Source organism: Hypanus sabinus, chromosome 4 (assembly GCF_030144855.1).
Source record: "Hypanus sabinus isolate sHypSab1 chromosome 4, sHypSab1.hap1, whole genome shotgun sequence".
NCBI lineage: Eukaryota > Metazoa > Chordata > Chondrichthyes > Myliobatiformes > Dasyatidae > Hypanus > Hypanus sabinus.
The window spans coordinates 70762423-70787387 of NC_082709.1; the positions used below are offsets into that span (position 1 = coordinate 70762423).

The following is a 24965-nucleotide window of genomic DNA, read 5'->3' on the forward strand; positions in this document are numbered from 1 at the left end:
TAAACCCCTCGGTACTGAGTGTTTCTGCCTGCTTAAGAAGATCTGTTTTATGGCTCCTAATTAGTTCCCTACTTCCTTTGATAATTGTGTTACTATTTACAGTTTGAAAGGATTTATTTTCTTTTTAGTTGGCTGCTAATCTTCTCACAAATACCCTTTGTCCTCTGTATATTCACTCTACAAAATCGCTGATGCATTTTCCATACTCAGTTTGTTTGCTACTACATGAACCTGTCACTGTCATTTGTCATCTGGCAAAGAGTATCACGCATTCATCACTGTCTTTGTAAGGAATTTACCTCTGACATCCCCTCCTATTCAGTACCTTTCTCCACACACCCTAAAATTATGCTCCTGGTATTAACCATTGCTGCCATGGCTATCCACTTGATCTATGCCTCTTACCATCTTGTACACCTGCATTAAGTCACTTCTTGTCTACCTTTGGTCCAAAGAGAAAAGCCCCAGCTCGCTCAACCTATTCTCATAAGATACGTTCTCTAATCCAGGCATCATCCTGGTAAACCTCCTCTGCATCTTCTCTGAAGCTTCTACATGGTTCCCATAATGAGGCGATGAGAACAGAACACAATATTCCAAGTGTGGTCAAACCAGGCTTTTATAGAGTTGCAACATTACCTTCGAACCCTGTTCCTCAACTAATAACGACCAACACACCAGATGCCTTAACTACCCTATCAATTTGTATGGGAACTTTGAGGGATCTATGAACGTGGACCCCCAAGATCCCTCTGTTCACCCACACTGTCAAGAATTATGCCATTAACCCCATATTGGACCTTGAAATTCGACCTTACAAAGCGAATCACCATGCTTTTCCGAGCTGAACTCCATCTGCCACCTCTCAACCCAGCTCTGCATCTTGTCAATATCACAATGCAACCTACAACAACCTTCCACACTATCCACAACTCCACCAACGTTCATACCATCTTCAGACTTAGTAACCCATGCTTTCACTTCCTCATCCAAGTCATTTATATAAATCATAAAGAGTAAGGGTCCCAGAACAGATCCCTGTGGAACACCACTGGTCACCGACCTTCAGGCAGAATATGCTCCATCTGCTACCTCCCTCTGCATCTGAGCGCAAGCCAATTCTGAATCCACACAGCCAGGTTTCCCAGAATCCGAAGCCTCCTGACTTTCTGAATGAGGTACCATGGGGAACCTTGTCAAATGCCTTACTAAAATCCATATACACCACCTCCGCTGCTCTGCCTTTATCAATGTGCTTTGTAATATCCTTAAATAATTCTATCACACTTGTGAGGCATGATCTGCCCCTCACAAAGCCATGCTGACTATTCCTAATCAGACTATGCTTCTCCAAAAGCTTATAAATTCTGTATCTAAGAGTCTGCCCCAATAATTTTCCCACCACTGAAGTAAGACTCTGAGGTCTATAATTCCCAGGATTCTCCCTGTTCTCTTTCTTGAATAAAGGAATACCATTTACCACACTTCAGCCATATGGTACTATTCATCACCAAAAGCACAACGACTTCCTCCCTTATTTCCCGTAGTAACCTGGTGTCCCATCCAGACCTGGGGACTCATCTATCCTAATCTTTTTCAAATATTCCTGCACTTCCTCTTTCTTAACTTTGACATGTTTTAGCACATGCTGTTTTCACAAACATCAAGGTCCCTCTTGCTGGTGAATATTGAAGCAGAGGATTCATTAAGAACCTCCTCTGCCTCCTCCCACTCCAGGTGTATGTTTCCTCATCTATCCCTGATCAGTCTAGCGATCCTCCTGCTCTTCATATATGTGTATAAAAACTCGGGGTTTTCCTTAATCCTACACACCAAGCACTTCTCATGACACTTTCTAGCTCTTCTATGTCCATTCTTCATCTCCTTCCTGGCTACCCTGTCACTCTCTAGAGCCCTTTCTGATCCTTGCTTCCTAAATCTCTTGACAAGATATTTCACTTCTCTTGTCAACCATGGCTCCAGTGTGTCATTCTTTCCCTGCCTAAAGGGACAAACTTATCCAAAACCCCAGAAAGTGCTCCCTAAATGACTTCCACGTTTCCATTGTGCGTTTTCCTGAGTACTTCCATTCCCAATTTATTCTCCCAAGTTCCTGCCTAGTAGCATAGCTCTTGCCTTCTATCCAGTAAAACTCAGATAATTTGTGATGCAGCATTCAGAAATTGTGATAGTTTGACATTTACTGGGCATGGGTCGAAGGGCCTGCTTCCATGATGTAGATCTTCGTTGCTCCCTGACTCACTGAGAATCCTTTGTCACACTCCTTTTCCACTTGCCATAGCCCTGGTTCACATATTTCCCTCCCACTCACCATGGCCCTTCTTCACACTCTCTGAGGCCCCAGTCTGCACGGCCCTTTTCAAAGTAGCTGGTTCACTGGGGAAAGTTATTACCATATTCTAACATACGAAAAATTTAAACTGGAGGGCTGTTGAGACAATAGCGTTCAATAATCAGGGAAATCGAGCAATCTGCCACCAGCAACTTCCTGAGCAAGCCGCATCAGGTGAGTTTTACTGTCCTGCTCTGTCTACTCTGTTTCCGATTTCTGATTACCTGGGTGGCATCACTGCTCAGCTTGGGCGGTTCAGATGCGTAATTGTTAGCGCAGTTGCTTTACAGTGCCAGACTTCACTGAAGGATTCAATTCCTACTGCTCTTTGCAGGGAGTTGGTACGTTTTCCCCAGGACTGCTTCAGTTTGCTCCCGATGCTCTGGTTTCTTCCCCCATTCCAAAGACGTACAGTTAGAGCTAGTGAGTTATAGTTGGCACCGGAAGCATAGCAACACCTGCAGGTTGCCCCCCAGCACATCCTCAGATGGTGTTGGTCACTGACACAAAACAACACGTTTCACTGTTTGTTTCAATGCTGACAAATAAAACTAATCTTAATCTAATTTCCCGCCATGAAATGTTTTGCCATTAAAGACAAAAACAGGGAAGAAGGTAACACAAAACTCTCGTGAGGATCAAATAAAATCCCGCAGAGGCTGGAAAACTGAAACAAAAATAGAACTGCTGGAAACACTCAGCAAGTCAGCCAGTTTCTGTGGAAGGAGAAACAGTTCTGCTTAACAATGCTAGAGCTGGAATATCAACTCCTCTTCTCCTTCCACAGAAGTTGCATTAATAGCTAAGACTTTTTCTGTTTTTGTTGCAAAGCTCAGTTGCCCTTTCCCTTTCCAGTGAGCATGCCAAAGTCAGTTGTCATATGCACAAGTATACGCACATTCAGGTAGATGGAGCTCGCCAGCCTGGGAAGGCAGTCCATCTGAGAGAGGGAAAACTCTGATTTCAAGCCTCCGCTGCCTTACAGCCATACCCACTCATGGGAAAGGCTTCGGGAGTAAACCCTGAGGACAAATCCGGAGCTGGAGTCCCTAAGGCAGTCCGACGTTGCCTTCAACCTCGTTCTGGAAATGTCTGCGACGTCACTGGTGCCAAGCTGTATCGGCCCTTGCCCTTCCCTTGGACAACATCGGTGGAGTGGAGAGGGGAGACTTGCTGCTTGGGCATCTGCTGGTCTTCCATACAACCTTGCCCAGGCCTGTGCCCTGGAGAGGACACTAGACTTTCTAGGCGCAGATCCATGTTTTCGCGAGACTGACAGATGTCACCATGTATGCACAGCCACAGTGGAATCTTACCTGCTGCAGTATCAGAGGTTAATAACGTCATTTAAGCAGCATTCACGTGAAAAACATTGATCAGTTTTTAGAGGGAAAACTAGAACAATTAGAACAAAACAAGTCAATTTTAATGTAAAGTGAGCAAAGTGGTTATAGTGCTGTAGTTAGCAATTAAGGTCATGCAGTTTGGTTCAGGAACCAGATGGTTGAAGAGAAGACATGAAACGACACATTTCACTGTATATTTCGATGCATCTGTACATGTGACAAATAAAATATTCCAGAGGTTCACCAGCCCTAAGTAACGACATTTCTCCTCATCTCAGTATCTTACTCTGTATTCTCCTGGATTAGACAGGGTAAACATCCTCCACAATTCCAGTTTTTCATTGGATGTTTTAATAAGATCCTGTCAATGCAGTCTTTCCACATTCAATAGACCTACCATCCCAGGTAGTCCGATGATTCTCACAACCGCAAGATGTAGGAGCAGAGTTAGGCCATTCTACTCATTGAGTCTGTTTTACCATCCAAACACGGCTGATTTATTTTTCAACCCAGTTTTTCAACTCCGACCTTGATCCTTTTCCCAGTCAAGAAGCTATCGCTCTCAGCCTTAAATACACCCAATGATTTGGCTTCCACAGCTCTTTGTTGTGACAAATTCCACAGATTCATGACCCACTGTTAGAACAAAATCCTTCTCATTTCAGTATCAGTCCCTTTATTTTGATATATTTAAAAGGCGACCGATAGACTTTTGAAACACAATGAGGAGATAGTGGGAATATGTTAGAATGGCAGTCATAATCTTGACCAGCAGCAGAACAGATCTTTTGGGCCAAATGGCCGACTCCTGCAGCAGTTTTGCTTTGTTTTTTTATTTTGGCTTTGAGCCGTTCAGCAGATTTATTCTGGCCTGTTGAGGCAGCTCCATTGTATCTCCCCTTAATCTTCTCTAATATGGGGAAAATAAACTGGACCCTAAGCAACTGAGACCCTCCCCAGAGAGTTGCTTTTTTTGTGCTTGTTAAACATTTGTGAGCTCGCATTTGCTCCCTTAAGCAGTTAAGGTCTGAAGATAACCGTGCTTTTTAACAAAAGCTTTTTGTTCAGATTCTGGTATACTTCCTTGATTCTGAATTTTATTTTTATGCACATAATCTAAATGTAACCCCTTCAGTTGCTTCTATGTGAGAGCTGTAAAGGCTATTAAAGGGAAGAAAAAGAGCGCATGTAAAATCCCCTAAATTGCATCTTCTAATGATCGTTCTGCATTTTGTCCAGGGAATTTCGAGAATTTGCAAATGGTACAGTCTGCATGGAATGCGATGAGCAGTGTGAAAAGATGGAAGAGGATATGGTCACATGTCATGGAACGGTAAGGAGCCCCTTTCAGTCTTTGTGACAGCTTAGCATGGGTGCTCATTGTACAGGGCTGTAGCCCATTACAAAATGTGAGCACCTTCTTTATATGTATAGTTACTGCTGTGATGACAAAATCACAGCCCATGTTTTACACAGCCATTTTATTTACATTATTTACACTGATTAGCCTATTCTTCTATTCTGTTCCTTTTTCTCTGACTACCTCTTCTAATCTACTTTTCTTTTTAAAAGTTAATGTGACTTCTCCTTTAATCATGAATTCTTCAAATTCAGACTTTTCCTCCCATACTCCAGCTCGTGAGTTATTTCAAATGCTGATTGTCGCTCAGATGAAGAGGTGCTTGATGGCATTCAAAACACAACTTCCATCAACCTTGAAGTTTGATTTCTTGTTGTGTTACATAGTGTATACTGGGACGACAAGATTTAATAAACCACATGAACAGAATCAGAAGGAAATTTCTGTGGTGTCAGGTCTGTGGCCCAAGTATCTCTTTGGTCTTAAGGAAACCAAAGTTGATGCACTTACACCATCTAAATGTTAAAGGTCACAAAGCTTAACCGTGGCTCCTGCTGGGCTTTGAATCCTGTGGCTTCCACTGATTTAAACCTATGACCTATAACTTGTGAGCTGTGTGCAGGGAGAATGATTCTCTTAGCTAAGGCGTCGAGGAGCAGGGATTATCATCACAGAGTAAGGGGCACTCCATTCAAGATAGAGATGAGAAGAAAATCTTTTACCAAGCAGGCGATGAACCTTTGGATTTTGTTTCTCTGGAGGTTCAGGCTCAAAACAGAGATGGAAATGAAAGAGAAGATTGATAGCTCAGGTTGGGTGCTTGTTCACCAAGCCTGAAGATTAGGTCGCAAGCGTTTTGTCACGAGGTGACATCGTCAGTGTGCATTTGAGGGTAGTTCCTGCTGAGTGCTCGCGGTTTTATTTGACCAACTCATTCTGATTGATTGGCTGTCATATTGGTTTCTAGTCTCTGCTGGGTCCTGGCCAACCAGATAGCTGAGTGATCACCACTGGCCTGTATCCCAGGTTATTGGTCATTGGGAGCATTGGTTCTTCACGTGTCTACAGCTCTCCTCTCGTCCCCCATCCCACAGACACATAGGTTCCGAAATTGAATCCAGTTCAAAATGGTTGTGAATAGACTTCCGTTGAGAACCAAGCTTTCAAGAATTCCATTGATTTCTTGTTTAGTGCTTCTGCCAGGATTTTTGTAGTTTCCCAGAAGTACTTGTTTCTGTTTTGATCTTCACGTACTGATATGAATGACAGGGTCATGTCTTCCTACAGCTAGCCAGTGTTCATGTAGTCTCATGGATAGCTTTCTCCCTGTCAGTCCTACATAGCATTTAGGGCAGTCTCCACATTGGATTTGTATATTATGTTTGTTCTTACCATGTGGGCTGTTGGATCTTTTGGGACGAGCATTCTGATGGTTCTGCTGGGCTTCTGTGCTACCATTATTCTGCGTGGTTGGAGCAGACTTGCCATCATTTCAGAAATATTCCTGATGTGTGTTAGGGTTGGCCTCTTTCTTGTCTGTTCAGTAGGAGTTAAAGTTGTTCCTGCAGGCAAGACACCTTCTGTTGAAGTGTTTTGGATAGCCATGGTGATGAAAAGGTGATGTTCTTCTTTCTTTTGCGGTCTGCGCTACTGCAGCATGTTTCCACTTGGTTGAATAGCGTTCGGGTGCAAGTTCGTTTGGGGCATTTGGGGTGGAAGTAAGTTTGCACCTGGGGATAAGAGGATGGTCCAGGAAAGAGGCAGAGAAGCAGAAGGCTAGGCATGTCCAAGACGAAGAGGGGGGCTGGCAGGAAGTGCCTATTCCTGCTCAATTTAATGTTTAGGCTGTCCACCTGTATGTTCACTCTCTGCCAGCATAATACTATCTGAAGGATGAAGGATCTTGGCACAAAACATCGACTCTGTTCATTTCCATAGATGCAGCCTGACCTGTTGAGTCCCTCCAGCATTTTGTATGTGTTATTCTGGATTTCCAGCATCTGCAGGATCTCTTGTGGTCACCATAAGACCATAGGTAGATAAAGGGAGGAGGTCCTGAAAACAGAATACAGTGAGTTAGGAAGGAAGATGAGAAGCAGGACCTCAAGGGTGGTATTCTCTGGATTGCTGCCTGTGAGGAGAGGAATTGAATGAGATGGCAGATAAATGCGTGACTGAAGAATTGGAGGGATTCAGATTTCTGGATCATTGGGACCTCTTCTGAGATAGGTGTGACCTGTACAAAAGGGACAGGTTGCACTTGAATCCAAGGGGGACCAATATTCTTGCACCCTGATTTACTAGAGCTGTTGGGAGTAGTTAAAACTAACAGGTGAATGATAGAGCTGAGGATAAGGTAGCAGGTTTATGAGTAGCTGATGGATGAAACATGAATGTAAGGAAGGACAAGCTAATGATTGGAGTACAAGTGCAGGCAGAGCAAGGAGTTAAATTGTACCACAGAGGCAAAATTCAAAAGGTGAAGAATGCAGGACTGAGGGTGCTGTATTTAAAAGTGTGTAACATTCAGAATAAGGTAGACGAACTCGTGGCGTGATTAGAAATTGGTTGGTATGACGTTGTGGGCTTTACTAAGTCATAGGTTAAAGAAGGCCATAGTTTAGAGCTTACCATCAAAGGATATACTTTGTATCGAAAGGACAGGCAGGAAGGCATAGGCAGTGTGGACCTGTTGGTAAGAGGTGGAACTATATCTTTCGAAAGAGGTGACATTGGAAAAGAGGATATTGAATCTTTGTGGGTGGAGTTTAAAAACAGTATGAGTAACAAAACCATTATGGGAATCATATATAACCTTAAAATAGTAGCCAAGACGTGGGGTTGAGATTGCAAAGGGAGCTGGAAAACGCGTGTAATAGGGGTAATGACAGAATTGTAATGGGGGATTTCAATATGCAAGGGGATTGGGAAATTCAGGTTGCTATTGGATCACAAGAGAGGAAATTTGTTGAATGGCTACGAGACAGCTTTTTAGAGCAGCTTGTGCTTGAGCCTACTCAGGAATTTTTAGAAGGCCTTTGATAAGGTGCACAAATGAGTCTGCTTAACAAGATAAAAATCCTATGGCATTATGGGAAAGATTCTAGCAAGATAGAGCTGACAGGGAGGAGGCAGTGATTGGAAATAAAGGGGGTTTTACTGGTTGGCTGCCAGTGACTAGTGGTGTTCCTCAGGGGTCAGTATTGGGACCGTTACTTTTCACATTGTTTGTCAATGATTTTGGATAATGGAATCGATGGTTTTTGGCAAAGCTTGCAGATAATACGAAGGTAGCTGGAGGAGTAGGTAGTGCTGAGGAAACAAAGCAACTGCAGCAGGACTTAGACAAATTGGAAGAATGGGCAAAAAAGTGGCAGATGGAATACAGTGTTGGGAAATGTGTGATAATGCATTTCAGTAAAAGGAACAATAGTGTAGATTATTAGTTTCAAACATCAGAGGTGCAAAGGGACTTAGGAGTCCTTGTGCAAGACCCCTAAAAGGTTAATTTACAGGTTGAGTCTGTGGTAAAGAAGGCAAATGCAATGTTGGCATTTATTTCAAGGGGAGTAGAATATTAAAGCAAGGAGTTAATGCTTAATCTTTATAAAACACTAGTCAGGCCACAGTTGGAGTATTGTCAACAGTTTTGGGCCCTGTATCTCAGAAAGGATGTGTTATCATTGGAAAGAGTCCAGAGGAAGTTTACAAGGATGATTCAGGGAATGAAGAGGTTAACATTTGAGGAGCCTTTGGCAGCTTTAGACCTGTACTCACTGGAATTTAGAAGAATGTGGGGTGGGGGGGGAATCTCATTGAAACCTACCAAATGTTGAAAGGATTAGATGAGGTGGATGTGGAGAGGATCTTGCCTTTGGTGGGGTTATCCAGAACTAGAGAGCACAGCTCAAAGTTGAGGGATGACCTTTTAGAACAGAGGTAAGGAGGATTTTTTTTCACCAGAAAGTAGTGAATCTGTGGAATGCTCTGTCATAAACTGTAGTGGAGGCCAAGTCCATGGATATATTTAAAGCAGGAGGTGATAATATCCTGATCAGCCAGGGCATCAAAAGATATGGCAGTGTATGGCAGATGTATAGGTTTGAGTGGGATCCGGGAATCACTGAATGGAATGGTGGAGCAGACTTGACAGGCTGAATGGACTAATTCTACTCTTATGTCTTATGGTCTTATATTCTGCATTGTGCTTTTCTTTTTTCTATCTCAATATGTCATGATCTATTTAGATCTGCCCCAGAAGGCAGTGGAGGCCAAGTCTCTGGATGCATTCAAGAGAGAGTTAGATAGAGCTCTTATAGATAGCGGGGTCAAGGGATATGGGGAGAGGGCAGGAATGGGGTACTGATTGTGTATGATCAGCCATGATCACAGTGAATGGCGGTGCTGGCTAGAAGGGCCGAATGGCCTACTCCTGCACCTATTGTCTATTGATGGTACACAAAACAAAGCATCCCACTGTATTTCTGCACATGTGACAATATTAAACACACTACATTCCAATGTTCATATCACAGACACCAAGTACTGAAGATGTAAGTTCTTTACTTCATTGAAAGTCTGAAGTTTCCAAAAGTTCACACTGATGAGCATCAAGACATTTGTTTCCATTCTGAGTGAACTTCAGGTAGACCATCCAAAGGACTCAGATTTATTCCTGATGAAGGATCTCGGCACAAAACATTGACTCTGTTCATTTCCATTGACGCTGCCTGACCTGCTGAGTTCCTCCAGCATGTTGTGTGTGTTACTCTGGATTTCCAGCACCTGAAGGATCTCTTGTGGTTATATTTATTCACCTGTAATCTGGTATGCAGCCAATCTGTCTACATTGTCCACTTTCGGATGTTTACAATAAAAACCTGTTGTGGATAGATGTGGCCAATGGACCTGAAGACACTTAGAAACAATATGTTATGAGCCTGGGAACAGTGGCTAGGCCATTAACAAAGTTCCTGATTCACACATAAATAATTTCTCATTAACTACTGTATTTATTCTGATTGAGGTTAATAAAACACATTCTCTGACATATCATAGTATGTCAGATAAGGGAAATGGTTGAGTAAATAAATCAGCAAGATGTGTCACAAAATTAAATACAGCCCATATGAATTAGTGGAAGATATTCCATTACTGGCAAGCAAAGCAAGTTGGCATCAAATAGAAATTACATGGCAATTATCGTCTTAATCTACGACGTTTGACTTTTCGTAAAGGAGGAAATGCTTTAAAAATCTGATACCAATGCTGCGATAACAGTCTCCTTTAAACGATGAAAAGCAATAACAGTGCTTGCTGCTGAAGGCTTCACTGCTTTTAGAGTACTACCTATTGTGATGCTCTGGACCCTTCTGCAGATATTAGACATCAGCAAAGCTGCTGATCCCACTGATAGAGTATAAAGAGTTAATGAGGCATAGACACCACTGAAAAAGTAGAAGAAAATTTATGCTTCAGAACCCAGTGGCCTTGATTTAATTGGATGCAGACTAAACCCATTTCTAGTTAATAAGTGATCAGATCTCTCCCACAGATATGCGAGCATATTATACATTTCATTAACTATATCTGCATATACATTGGTGTGTTTCCCTTTGATTCTTTCCTTTAATATGCTTCGGCTGTTAATTTACAGAATGAAAACAGTGGGGGAAAAAGGTGAGGATGATGTATAATTTTTCATGATTAATTACGGGTGGATGTGCAGGTTTCCGTTCAGTGAGAAGTAATTATTCCACTAACATTTCGAGAAGGAAATACCAAGGTGGCGTCCGCAGGAGAGGGATGCAAGGGGGAGAGGAGGTCACAGTTCACTGAGAGGGCTAGTTGGGATCCTTGCAGAATGGTCCAAGGACATCGGCATGCGGAAACCTATGCAGTCATGAGGGGAGCGTTCAAACTCCTTACAGACAGCAGTGGGAATTGAAACCAGACTGCCTGCATGTACTAGCGTTATGGTAACCACTACACTAATATGCCTCCCCCGGATCTCAGAGCCCTGGATGTGAGGGGAGTCAGAGGTCTGGGTAGAGTGGGGAGACTGGTATCTGGGTGAGCGGGGGGAGGGAGGAGAGAGCTATGATTCTGTATGGGGGTTGGATGGGCTATGGGTGCACTGGGCTGGTGCTAGATTACTCTGGGTGGGAGAAGTGAATTTGGATTGAGAGGAGTTGGGTTCCTAGATGGTGCAGCTGTAGTTCTGGATGGATGGTGGGGGTGGGGTGTATTTTCTGGCAGTGACACTGTGGTTGTAGGAAGGGTTTTGATCAGAGTTGAGATGTCCCATCCCAGACGACCAGAATGCAAGGCATTCTTGTGGGCACACAGTCTGAATGGCTGGTGGAACTTTCCAGAAAATTATTCATGGTTCGAGATGAATGCTGGGGGGGGGGGGTGGGCGTGCGATGTTGGTGGTTTGATACCAAAATGTAGAACAAATAGGGGCAGAAGGGGACCAGCAGCTCCCTTGCCTGCTCCACCTTGTCAATGTGTTCATGGCAAATCTTTTGCCTTGAGGCCACCATCCTACGCTAACCCCACACCTCCTCGGTTCACAACAAACCAAACACCTGTTGAGCTCTAGCATGAATGTACTGAGCAAAAGTGTACCCAGAGCCCTCCTGGGTGGAGAATTTCACCACCATCTCAAATAGGGAATTATTTCTCGTTACTTTCTTGGACGCTAGTGGGCCTGTTTTGAGACTGGGACATCCTGTACCTTCCTCATGTCCACGTTGGTAAGCCTAGAAAGAATGCTATTTGCTGCATGGGGTCACACTTTCTTTTTCCAAACTCCAGAGAGTATAGGCCTGGTCTGCTTATTTCCTCCTCCTACATCCAGACCACCATCAAAATCAATGTCCGGAACTACACTGCATTCTTTTAATAAAAAATAACCCCTTACTTGGCCAGATAGACCAGACCTGTGTATAATGTGGTTGCACCCATGCCAATACATTCGGAGCAAGATATCTCTAATCTTGTACTCAAAACCTCTTGCAGAATAGACCCACCTACAGCCACTAATTGGTGGTTGTAACTGATGTTACATTTCAGCAATGTCTTCACTGGCATAGACATCCCGATGAACATCAACCCCCTTCAACCTCTCACCATTTAAACCGGTAAATTATTGTTCCATGTACCAAGATGCGGCTTGAAACTTGTGTACATCCATGCAATTCATTGCAACGTAGTACAAATGATATCAGAGTGCAGAATAAAGTGTTACAGTCCAGAGAAAGTGCACTGCAGGCAGACAGTAAAATGTAATGTCACGACAACATAGATTGTGAGGTCGATAGTCCATCTTGTCACACTCGGGAGCCATTCAATAGTCTTATAACAGTGGGATAGAAGCTATCCTCAAGCCTGGTGGTAGCTTTCCAGCTTTTATATCTTTGGCACAGTTGGAGAGGGGAGAAGAGAGAATGCCCAGGGAGGTTGGGGTCTTTGATTGTGCTGGCTGCTTTACTGAGGCAGCTACAAGTATAAACAGAGTCCATGGAGGAGAGGTTGGTTTCCGTGATGTGCTGACCTGTGTCACAATGCTGTGTAGCTTGTTTGTGGTCACATGCAGAATAATTACTACTCCAGACCATGATACTTCCAGATAGGATGGTATGCCTTGTACGGTACATTGGTAAAAATTAGTACAGTCAAAGGAAGTATACTAAATTTCTTTAACCTCTGAAGCGGTAGAGGCATTGGTAAGCTTTCTTGGCTGTGGCATCTATAGTATGTTGTTGGACCAGGACAGGGTATTGGTGAATTTCTCCTGAAGGAATTCGAAGCTCTCAACCCTTTGAACCCCAGCACCATTTTTGTAAACAGAAGCATGTGTACCACTCCGCACATCCCCCCCCCACCCCACCCCAAGTCAATGGCCAGGCTTTTTGTCATGACACCATGTCACCAGGGTCTCTATCTCCAATTCATCATTATTTGAGATATGGCCCACAACGGTGGTATCATCAGCAAACTTGTAATCAGAGTTAGAGCAGAACCTGGCCATGCAGGGCTAAGGACACTATCCTGTGGGGCACCAGTGTTTAGTATAATCGTGGCTGAAGCGTGGCCGTCCATCCTTACTGATTGGTCACCAAGTCATGGATCCAGTAGTTAAAAATACCTTCTCTTTCTATATTTTTTCTGCCAAGGTGGATGAGCTGACAGTACATTCCATGGTTAGTTGAACTGTCTCTGTGCCAGATGAAGTCTCTCTGCATCTTAGTTAGAACTCACACCAGCTTATTTCAGCGAGCCTTGATATCCTCAATCCCCGCCAGTACGTTCTGCAGAAACTTTGATTAGTAGTCTTATGTGTAATACCTAATCAAAGGCTGACTGAACGTGCAAAGTACATCACATCAACTAGTTTGCCGTTATCTATTTCCCCACTTAATTTTTTTTTTCCAAAATGATTTCTATTCTATAAATCCATTGATTCAAAGTACAAGTACAGGTTCTAAGGGTTGAATGACTGAGACCTACTGTTTCTGATGTAGTTAAGTATTTAAGTTCAAGAAATATTAAGGGCCTATTTTCAAAATTTGTATGTTTCTTTAGAATAGTTATGAAAGGTGGTGTTTGTGATCATTTTCATAAGGCAAAGGGAAGTTAACTCTGATTTATTACTGTTGGAGTGTGTTAGCAGAGAGGGAGGGGTGTGTGCACAAATTTGGCTGCCACTGCAGTTTAGAAGAGTGCATTGAACATTAACCTACAAATTTAGGGACATGATCATCCTTTACACACTAAACGATCATCGGGAAAACCTCACCCCGCCACCAATCCTCAACAGCTGTGGTAACATTTGCAGGGTCTGCATCGTTGCTGTTTCCATGCTTGTTCTTTGCTGTCGCAGGTGCTGGAACAGCAATGAGGTTACTATTGGGACCATAAGAGAGCAGTGAGAGATTAGCAATGCTTGGGAGAAACATCACTGCAGACAATTGCCCAGTTTACAGCAGAGCCATTTGTTTAGTGTGCAATAGGACCATTTGTTTACCCTGAGGTTTTACCAGCTCAGGACGATGTCATTGGGCCTCCAACGTCCCCTTGCGATTTGATAGCCTTTATTTTCCACACAACCAACTCAAAATAGCAGCTCCCCAGGCCAAATGCCATGATTTTTTGCAGTGCAGCCAGTATTGTTATAATGCAATTGCATTCATAATGAAATGTTTGACATTGAAATCCAATTATTGTCATTAAAGATGGTTTCTGATATAGCAAACTCATTTTCAACATAGCATTTTGATGGGGTAAATAATCTTTCATTACATACTTTGGGTTCAGGGGATGGAAATGGACATCATATGCATTAAAAATTTAAGTGGAGAAGACATTAATTTTGTTAACAATTCAAGACGGGAGGGGTCAGGGAGGAATATAAATTGATTAAAGCAATGTGGAAATTGCCTCACAGACTCCATAACTGCTATAATAATTATTTGTGTTTCTAAACTGAGGCACTTCTTGAAAACAAAGTCATTAAGCACAAAGTCTGATCAGCCTCTTGTGACAGGCTCAAGTTCAAAGTCAAGAGTCAGAGACGAATTTATTGTCATATGCACAAGTACTGTACGTTTATGCACAGGTGAAATGAAAAATGCAGCAGTGTCACAGGCAGCCCTCTTCATTCACGAGTAGACAAGCATTATACGTAATTTTTGCAAGAAAGAACATAATTAGATCAAAAAATTCCATTTTACGGCAGTGACCAAAGTGGTCATAGTTGTGCAAAACTTAGTGATGGGGTTGGTTCACGAACTGAGTGGTTGAAGGGAAGTAGCTGGTTTTGAACCTGGTGGTGTGGGACTTCGCGTTTCTGCACCTTCTGCCTGATGCTTAACCTTTCTGAGAGCCCATCACAATTAATGCAAGTTGCACTGCTGTGTGACATCAGTCACTAACATCATCAAAGTTAGGAGAGGTTGCCACCATCTCAGCTGCTGCACACCTGCAGGCTGCCTTCAAGAGATGTAAGGGCAGCTCCCCATTTAATTGAGATGAAGCCCACAAGTTAAGGAAAGAGTCTGTATCATGTCCTGCTGGTGATAGCTCACAGCAGGAGATGACGATCATGTGACTGTGAACTCTTTAAACCATTAATTGAGAAGGAGAATTCTGTAAGCTGCCAAAAAGGAGAGTGGAGCATGGCCCCATTTAAAACATACTACATTCTGCAAATTGGAGTAAGATTTGTCAATAAAATTTGGATTGAATTGTAAATTATAGATTCCTCCATCCTGCTTGGTTAGACCATAAGAGATAGGAGCAGAATTAGGCCATTCAGCCCTTTGACTCTGTTCTGCCATCCCATTATAGCTGATCCCAGATCCCACTTAACACTTACACCGGCCTTCTCGCCATATCCTTTGGTGCCCTGATCGATCAGAAAACAATCTACTTCCGCCTCAAATATATGCACAGATTTGGCCTCCACCACAGTCTGTGGCAGAGCATTCTACAGATTTACTACTCTCTGTCTAAAAAAATTCTTCCTTACCTCTGTTCTAAAGGGTGGCCCCTCAATTTTGAGGCTGTGCCCTCTAGTTCTGGATATCCATAGGAAACATCCTCTCCACATCCATCCTTTCTAGTCCTTTCACTATTCGGTAGGTTTCCATGAGATCCCTGACTAGAAATGGTTGGAAGTATTTCTCTCACAATAGACAGTTTTTTTGCACAGGAAGATGTCACAATTCTGGAAGCCGGAGAGGGTATAGAAAAGATTCACGGATATGTTTCCAGGACCAGGAGATTTGAATCGTAAGGAGAGTCTGGATAGGCTGGTACTGCTTCCCCTGATGCGTAGGAGGCTGAGGGATGAATTCATTGAGGTTTATATAAAATCGTGAGGAGCAAAGATGGAGTGTATGGTCACAGTCATTTTCTAACAGGACACAGATTTAAAGTGAGGGGGGTAGATTTTAAAAGGGACCAGAGGGGCATGTTTTCCACCTAGCGGGTGGTAAGTGCACTGAATGAGTTGATGGAGGAATGGTAGTGGTAGGCACAATGGCAACTTTTAAAAGGCATTTAGATAGACACAAGCACAGCGAAAATGTAGATGGGATACAGGCTAAATCCCAGATGCTCTCTTTCTGCTGCAGTCACTGAGGCATTAACATGGAAAGGCATTTCAGGAGAACTCCCTAACTTTCAGAGTCTTAGATTTATACCACACTGAAACATGCCCATTGGCCATTCTGTTTGTGCAAACTATTGAGTATCCATTTACGAGGGCTAAGCTAATCCAGTGTTATTCTCCCCCCCCCCCAGTCCCTTCAGTCCTCCAAGATTCTAACACCCACCCACATGAGGTGCAATTCCTAGTAATCAGTTTAACCCATGTGCATGTCTTTTGAAATGTGGGAAGAAGCCAGAGCAGTCATTCAGGAGGTCAGGACTGAACCTGGACCACTGGAGCCATGAGGCAGAGCTCTACTGCCTGTGCCATGGTGCCATCTCTTTAGAATAGTACCAAGAGATTGGTTTTGCCTATTTGTCCTTATATGATAGAGTTGCCATCCCAGGAACCTGTCTGGTAAACCTATTGCACTTTTCCAATAATAAGTAGATACAGAGGTCAAAGCTGCACACACTATTCCATATGCAGTCACACTAAGGCCTTAGATGACTGCAGTAAAGTATCTTTACCCTGTATTCAAATTGTCATGCAATCAAGGCCAGTATACTGTTTATCTTCCTATCTGCCTGCCATACATACAGTCATTCAGTGTATTTGAGATGGAGGTTGATAGGTTCTTGATTAGTAGGGGCCTTAACAATGACAGGGAGAAGGCAGGAGATCAGGGTTGAAGGATAATAAATCAGCCATCATTGAATGGTGGAGAAAACCAGATGGGCCAAATGGCCTGATTCTTCTCCTATGCTTTATGGTCATATGCCTGGTGTTGGTTGTCTGTGATTTGTGTACCAAGGCACCTAGTTCCTTTTGAGCATCACATGTCCCAGTCTCTCACTGTTTGGGCCCTGTATCTAAAGAAGGGGTGCACTGAGCCTGGAGAGAGTCACAAGAATGATCCCAGGAATGAAAGGCTCAACCTAAGAGGAGTGTTTGATATTTCTGGGCCAGTCCTCAGTGGAGTTCAGAAGGGTGGGGAGGATCTCACTGAAACCTACCAGATGCGAATGTTTCCATTTCTAGAGTCCAGGACCCAAGGGCACAACCTCAGAAGAAAATGATGTCCCTTTCACATTGACATACTTACTGCCTGTTACACCACTGGCATTTGGGGCAGCAATGAAGGTCCTCTAGCTCTGGTGGTGTTCAAGGCTTCCTTCATTGTGTCTGTAGCTTCCTCTCAGATTTCACGACTGTCAGTCATGCAAGTCCCAAATGCAGACTCAGGACCACCGTCACAATCAGATGTAGAAGGATTCTTTGTTGCCGTTTTGGCAACAATTTTGCTTTACCAGTCAGGATTATAAGATCTGAGCTGAACCCCCGAACCTGGAGGACTGGTGAACCACTCTTAGTCTGTCCTCTATCCTTTGACCTGCTTGGCATGGGTAACCCTACCAAGAGCCAAAACATAAAGCCCTGACTCCAGCCAACATAGCTCTCCAGGTCACTGAGGCACGCAAGCCTCCAAAACACGACAAATGGTCCTCTTGGAGGTTTAACATTGACATGAGGAGGAATTTCTTCAACCAGAGGCTGACAAACCTGTGGCATTCATTGCCACAAAGGGCTGTGAAAGCCAAGTCATTGGATGTACTTAATGCACAGATTAATAGGTTCTTGATTTGTAAAATGGGTTAACGGTTATGGAGAACAGTGACGAGAAAAAAGAACAGCCATAATTGAATGACAGAGAAAACTAAATGGGCCAAATGGCCTGATTCTGCTCCTATATCTCATGGTGCTACTTGATCAATACCCAACGTTTCTGTTCTCTATACTGAACAAATAACCTGACTGGTTTTGACATTACACTAGATCTAACTTTGCTGTCCATGACCCTGATACAGACTCCCATTCAGTTCTGTCTCATCAGCCATCTTGGTAATGTTACCTTTGGTCCCCTCAGCTAGATGTCAAAACAAGTTGTCAATGAATGTAAAAAAAAATGTGGTTGCTTGGTTTGAAATAAGAACAAATACTGTAAGTACTCAGTAGGTCAGGCAGCATCATGAGAAGAGAAACAGGGTTTAGTATTCCAAATCAAGTACTTCTCTGACAAAGAGTCTTATACTGAAACATTAGCTTGCTCTTTTTGCTTGGATTAGGAACTGCTGGGACTCAGCCCCTTTTTTTAATTTGTGGTTGTCACTCCTTCTTTGGACTGAACTCTTGCCCTGTGACGAGGGGCTTAAGGATTTGATGTTTCATTACATTTGAATTCTCTCAGAGTAGTAGAACATTTTGTGAATTGATCAATGTTTGTTTGTACGCCAGGGCCCCGACCACTGTACCAAGTGCTTGCACTACAAGGACGGTCCCAACTGTGTGGAGAAGTGCCCTGATGGTCTTCATGGTGCCAGTGGATTCATCTTCAAGTATGCCGACTCGAACCAAGAATGCCATCCATGCCACGCCAACTGCACCCAGGGGTATGTCCGACAGGGCACTGAGTAGTCGCGGTAATGGTGGCCTTTGACCCTGTGTTGAGCAATGTCCCAGAAATGAGCCAATGAGCTCCATGGGTTTGTTCCGTTCATTTCAGAACATGAGGAAGGAAGTATTGGACAGGATTAACAATAAAGAGGAAAATATTCAATGCCCATTCTGTTGGACCAAATCTCTGCATTGTAAATTGGTTATAATTCTACGTTTAATCCACTCTAAAAGACTGTTACCCTTCCTCCCTTTCAACACTCCCAATTAGTCGAGCAATTCCAGTAAGTTGGAAATGACCTTTGCGATATCAGGCAGTGCATATTTGTGCTTTCAAATCGAGAATAAACTGCAAAAAGCTGGGCAGCAGGCAGGGTTTCCAGAGCAGCTTCCCATCTTGCATTCGTAATATTAAATCAATAAATAATTAAGCGTGTTGCTAATCTTAAGCGTTAATGTCAAGCATCAAGAAATAGTCCATTGTCCCAGTGATTCTAATTACAAATGAGTCACTTGGGAAATGATATTGAATGTCATTGTACTAGTGGGATCAAAGCAGATTTATGTTCTACCTTGTTTCATAACCTGGAATACACCAGAAAACTATTTTTATTTTATTAAGTGATGATTGAAGTGAAATACCAACTTGGGTTGTGATTACAATTTAACTGAAGTGGTTGTAGGTGAAGGATTCTGTGATATTTGTGCTAGCCTCTTACAGTTCAACGGGAAAGGACACAAAACTGGGTGATTATCAGTGGGAAAGGGGGAGATTTCTCTGCACGTGGATTGCTGTGATTCAGAATGCACTCCCAGAATACTTCTGGAAGCAGTTCAGTTACATCTTTCAAAACACAATTGTACAGATTAGTGAGGAGCGAATGTGATTATTTGGATAAACACAAGATTGTGAAGAACCAGGCACACAATGCTGATGGAACTCAGCTGGTTAGGTGGACAAAGAGTCTGGGCCTGAAATATTGTTTGCTCATTCCTTTCCATAGATGTAGCCTGACCTGCTGAGTTTCTACAGCATTTTGTCACTATTTGACAGCTTGTTCAAAGATGATCCCCAAATCCAGGCAGAATATGAAGCATAATCAACAAGTAAATGTCTCTGTGATACTCTTAATGTAGAATCAGCCCACCTCACAGGCAACACACAAAATGCTGAAGGAACTCTGCAAGTCAGGTAGCATCAATGGAGAGGAATAAACAGTCGACGTTTCGGGCCAAGACCCTCCATTGGAACTGCCAGTCCCAATGAAGTGTCTTGGCCATTAATGTCGATGTTTATTCCCCTCATTCAATGCTGCAGTTTGTGTGTGTTGCTCAGCATTTCCACCATCTGTGGAACTCTTGTGTACACCTCACAGACAACAAGGAATGGCAGCTAACTGCTCCCCCATCCCCACCACTACAAATTTTAGACTCCATCTCTTCCCACCCCCCCAAAACAGATTATAAACTTCCATTTCCTCACTTAGCCCCAATTCCAGAATTGATGACCTCCTGTTTAGCCTGTGGCATCTATCAGGCTGTTCGCCCCTTTAACGTCAAGCGATGAGCTGCTGCTCATTCCAAATGCACTGCACCCCCCCACCTCACACTGGATTCAACCATCACACAGGCTATGCCCAACTCACATCGGCCCCTCCCACCACACACACTCCTCCCAGCTCAGACTGACTCACCTTCCACATGCTAAATCCCCATTGTGCACGGGCTCTACCTATCTCGCCTCCACACCCATCTCAGTCGGGCCCTTTGGAAACCACAACTTATCCTACCAGAGTTGCCCAGGATGCAGCCCTCACGGAGCCTGCTGTAACGGCAGGGGGCAGTGATAAGGTACCATTCAGATCATAAAGGTGATAGCCCATAGGGTGAGCTGTATCACTCTTCATTGTGGAGACTAGAATTACTATCCAAACTAGGATGACACACACAAAAAGAAACAGTTCAACGAACAAAGGTGTTTCACATCCAGGTCAGATTTACAACAGATTAGTTCAAAAGTTCAAAGATCAAAATAAGTTTATTGCCAAAGTATATACTGTATATGGCACCATATACTACATTGAGAGCCATTTTCTTGCAGGTGTTTACAGGAAAATAAAGAACAACAATAGAGTTTTTTGAAAAACTAGATACAAAAAAGACTGACACCAAAAGAGGATGAATTGTGCCAATGATGAATTTTAAAAGTAAATAAATAATACTGAGAATGTCAGTTGTGGAGTCCTTGAAAGTGAGTCTATAGGTTGTAGTGAGTGAAGTTATCCATGTTGGTTCAGGAGCCTGATGGTTGTAGGGTAATAACTGTTCCTGAACCTGGCGGCATAGGGCCCTGTCACATCCAACAGGGTGCAATAAAATTCGTTGTTCATGTGAAACTCACAGAGCAAACAGTATATGCGTGATAATAAATGCAACAACAATACAGCAACGAGTGCAAACAGCAGAATGGTGCCAAGTTTCACAGTGCAAACTGCAGTAAAGCATAAAGAAATGTGGAGGTGACAATAACAGAATAAACCAGAGAGGTGGAATTAGATGTCTAAATGTGGTAGCACCATTGGGAAGGAGATATGACAGAAATGGCTGGTTCAGAAGTCTGATATCGGTGGGGAAAAGGCTGTCCTTGAGTATTGTCATCTGGGCTCTCAGGTTCCTGTATCTTCTCCCAGACACTTGCTCAGTAGCTGTCGGTGTAGTACAGAAACAGGTAGGAAACATGAACTCTGACTTGTCACATGCATGGCGTGTCTTTAAACGTTGTTGCAGACTATTCATCCACTGTTACAGGTGGAGGAGTTGTGGTATGTGCGATTGGGATGGGCTTCACTTGTGTTGACACAAAGTGGGTACATCTCAGGTATTGATACAAAACAAATACATCCACATATTGGTACAAAGCATCTTCAGATGCACATACAACAAAACATACATCCGGATTCACACAAAAGGTGAAGAGAGTTTCTTCCCCTCCACCTACCGCCCTGAAGCATTGTGGTCTAGAGAGAATGTTGAAAGAGGGTGATGCTTGGCACAAAGGATGAGTCCAAGGTGTGGTGTTCCCTCAGGACTATCCAAGAGTGGATCTCACCACTCAGGCAATCCAACAGAGGCCACCCCCATTATCAACCTCTTCTACGTCTTTCTGCCTCCTCATTGGCAATACCTGCCTGAATCTTGATGTTTGCAGAGGAAGGCTGTTGACTGGCACGCTCCAGGCTGCAGGAGTACTCCTGAGGAGTGCTTACTCACTGCAAGCATTCAATGGGGAAGGGCCGCAGTATCGGATTCCTCCACTATTGGACAGAGAGGGGCCAGGCTGGGTGAGGAAGTTCCTCCATTATTACAGTAGTGTTCCACCCCAGGGGCCACATGCGTGGCAACAGTTTCAAGGAATGTAACAGAACAGGACTGAAAACATTGACTGTCAATGCCGGAATGAAAAGGCATCGCACGGTTTGTTCTTGTAATTTTTAAAATTATAAATAAAGTCTGTTTGAACATACGGAAAGTCAGCAATATCTGCAGAGGCAGCAGACTGCTGCTTCAGCACTGGCCACAGCGACGCGGTGACAGCGTCTGTTTACACACTGGTGACATCTGCACTGCCAGCCCTCCAGGTGTCTCAGCCTGTCAGTATCTTGAACATTGCCCGTGGCAGAGAGACATCTTGGCAGTGGACTTGTCTGTGCTGCCAGCCACCAGTTACCAATGACATGTGCACCATCAAGCATATCGGCAGAGGCACTGACGTCATATCCTTCACTAGCTAACTGCAGCAGGATTGAGAGAACATCATTCCACATACCTGTGCGGTTTTTGCCGAGCACCAAGATACATGTTTGCCATTAGGCTAAAATCCCCAAACCACTTTTTCTTCCCTCAGTATCCTTTACCTTCTTGATATTCAGTGCAGAATCAATCAGGACCAAACCTGGGTCAGCGGACCACCGACATGCTTTTGCTTTGCAAACTCAAGACAAATGCAGAAGAGAAAGGCAATTCTGCTGAGCTGAAGGCCGCATCGTACACCTGTGGTTTGCAAAGAGCAGAAATAAACCATCACGGTCACATCCCTCCCGACGATCGGACATGTCTGCATGATGCACTGTCTCAAAAAAGCAATATCAAGCATCGAAGATCTCCATCATCTGGGCCATGCCATCTTCTCGCAGCTACTGAATACAGAAGCCTGAAGTCCCACACCACCTAGTTCAAGAACAGATACTTCTCTTTAACCATTCAATCCTTGAACCATCCAGTATAACCTAACCACTGCCTCAGTTTAGCAACACTATGAACACCTTGCTACTGGAATGGACTCCTTTTCCTTCTAAATACATTATTTTTTTGTATAATTTTGTAAAATATTTGTTTAATTTGTGTTTATTTGTGAACGCTGTGTCTCTGATGGGATTACTCCACTCAGAGCCAGTATGAACTTGATGGGAGGAATTACCTCCTTCAAAGCTCTAACAATTCTTTAATGTTGTGAGTGCCAAAAAGAAGTCATGATTAAGCAAGCAGAGCGGTGGAGTTTCAGAGCCCCTCCACCTAAACTGAGAGTGAGGTTTGATTGATCAGCGTGTCGGGCAGGTTTGGAAAGGTTAGGTACAGGCTGCAACATGGCGGCAGGGGTCCAGCCCCAGAGCGTATTGATGCAGTGGGCCTGTGTCCTCGTGTGGGGGATGACCCGGTCCTTGGGCAATTTAAACACTGGACCAGGAGGACTGAAAAGGTGTGGTGTCAGGACGGCTCTGCTCACTGCACTGCAACGTTTACTCCCCTCTCCGCGGCGCAGAGGCTGAGACTGTGGGCCTGTCCCGGCTGCTCCAGGCTTCAGGCCTATAGACTCACTCTGAATGCCATTGCTTGCTTTTATTGCTTGCGTGATTTGTGTGTTTTTCCTCGTGCTCTTTATTTTTAATTGGGTTCTTTTGGCTTCTTGTGTTGTGGCTGCTGGGAAGCAGATGAATCCAATTGTTGTATAATTTCAACATACTCTGATAATAAATGCACTTTGAACTTTGAAAATATTTAACTTCTTGAGTTGAAATTTCCCTTTGCCAAAGAAACCATCTCAAACCAACATCTGGAGACCCAAGACGGCAGATGATGGAACCTGGAGCAAAAAAAAACTGGTGGAAGAACTCAGCAAGTCATGCACCACCTGTGGAGGGAGCAGTTTGTCACAAACCAAAATGTCCACACAGCCTGTGTTGGGTTACAGCCTCAGTCTAACTAATGACAAGCAAACACGAAATCGGGCCTAGTGCCATCGGTTTCACCCTCCGCTTGGTCCAAGGGTGACAGCCCGCAGTACATGTACCTGTCTGTCTCCATTCGGTCAGCTTGGGCACATTCTGTGATTCTTCACCAGTGTCAGTCCCTGCTCCTGTGGCTGGCAGAAGGTGCAAGGCTTTGAATCCTTCCTTCTGTTCATCCGGTAGCAATGAGCAGAAGAGAACAAAAACACTCTTCAAGGAAGCTCCAGTGTCCATTGGACACAGTTGTGTCCATGTAACTGTCGTTTTAAGTCACAGCCAAAAATTCATGATGGCCCTATGAGCTTGCAGGAAATGTCTGATTTCACTCTACTGAATTCTCACTTGTAGTTTTCATTTTTGGAGACTAAGATCAAAAGAATTTTGTGTTCCGCTCCTGTTCTGGTTGACAGTTGCTGAGGACTAATTTACTATTCTGTGTGGTATAATATTCAAGAGACACTGGATGCATGTAGCGATCAGAGATAACATGAAGCCCCAAGTCCTCCTGTGGGAGGAGCCTTTTAGGATGATTATTGAGCTTTATCCAGCTTTATACCTGCTCTTGTGCAGAAATTCAGAACACCTGATTTTATCATGGAGACACTTCACGGTGTAATCTCTTTAGTCAACAATGTGGTGGCTAATGTCATGGCTTTTTGGCTAATGGAACTTCTCTGCACTGGGATACTGGCGGAGTTTTGGTGGAACATTTGATATTGGTGATGTTTTCCAATCATCATGTTGTTTGCTGGAGATCCAGGTCACTCTGGTTATTTGTGTCATTATCCCTGCCTCTGGACAGGTGCGGCTGGGAGGTGAAACAGCCTTCAGCCTTTATTCCCATGGGGGAGGGGGAGTGCGGGGGAAACCTCATCGAAACCTATCCGATATTGAATGGCCTAGAGCTGGTGTTGAGTGGATGCTTCCGATAGTGGAAGAGTCTAGGACCAGAGGGCACAGCCTCAGAATGCAAGGACATATGTTCAGGACAGAGAGATTTCTTTACTGG

The 24965-nt window shown here is 43.7% G+C and overlaps 1 protein-coding gene across 9 annotated transcripts in view; it reads left to right on the plus strand.

Annotated features, from left to right (window-relative positions):
• Window positions 1-24965, plus strand: part of LOC132392867 (receptor tyrosine-protein kinase erbB-4-like) — a 942732-nt gene that overhangs the window by 643733 nt on the left and 274034 nt on the right. For all 9 annotated transcript variants that reach the window (XR_009511679.1, XM_059967363.1, XM_059967364.1 and 6 more), the window contains exons 14-15: window positions 4939-5032; window positions 18513-18667. Coding sequence is in view for 8 of the 9 variants with exons in the window: in XM_059967363.1 (XP_059823346.1) it covers window positions 4939-5032; window positions 18513-18667 (249 nt within the window). In the remaining variant the exon portion in view is untranslated. The remainder of the gene's footprint in view (window positions 1-4938; window positions 5033-18512; window positions 18668-24965) is intronic.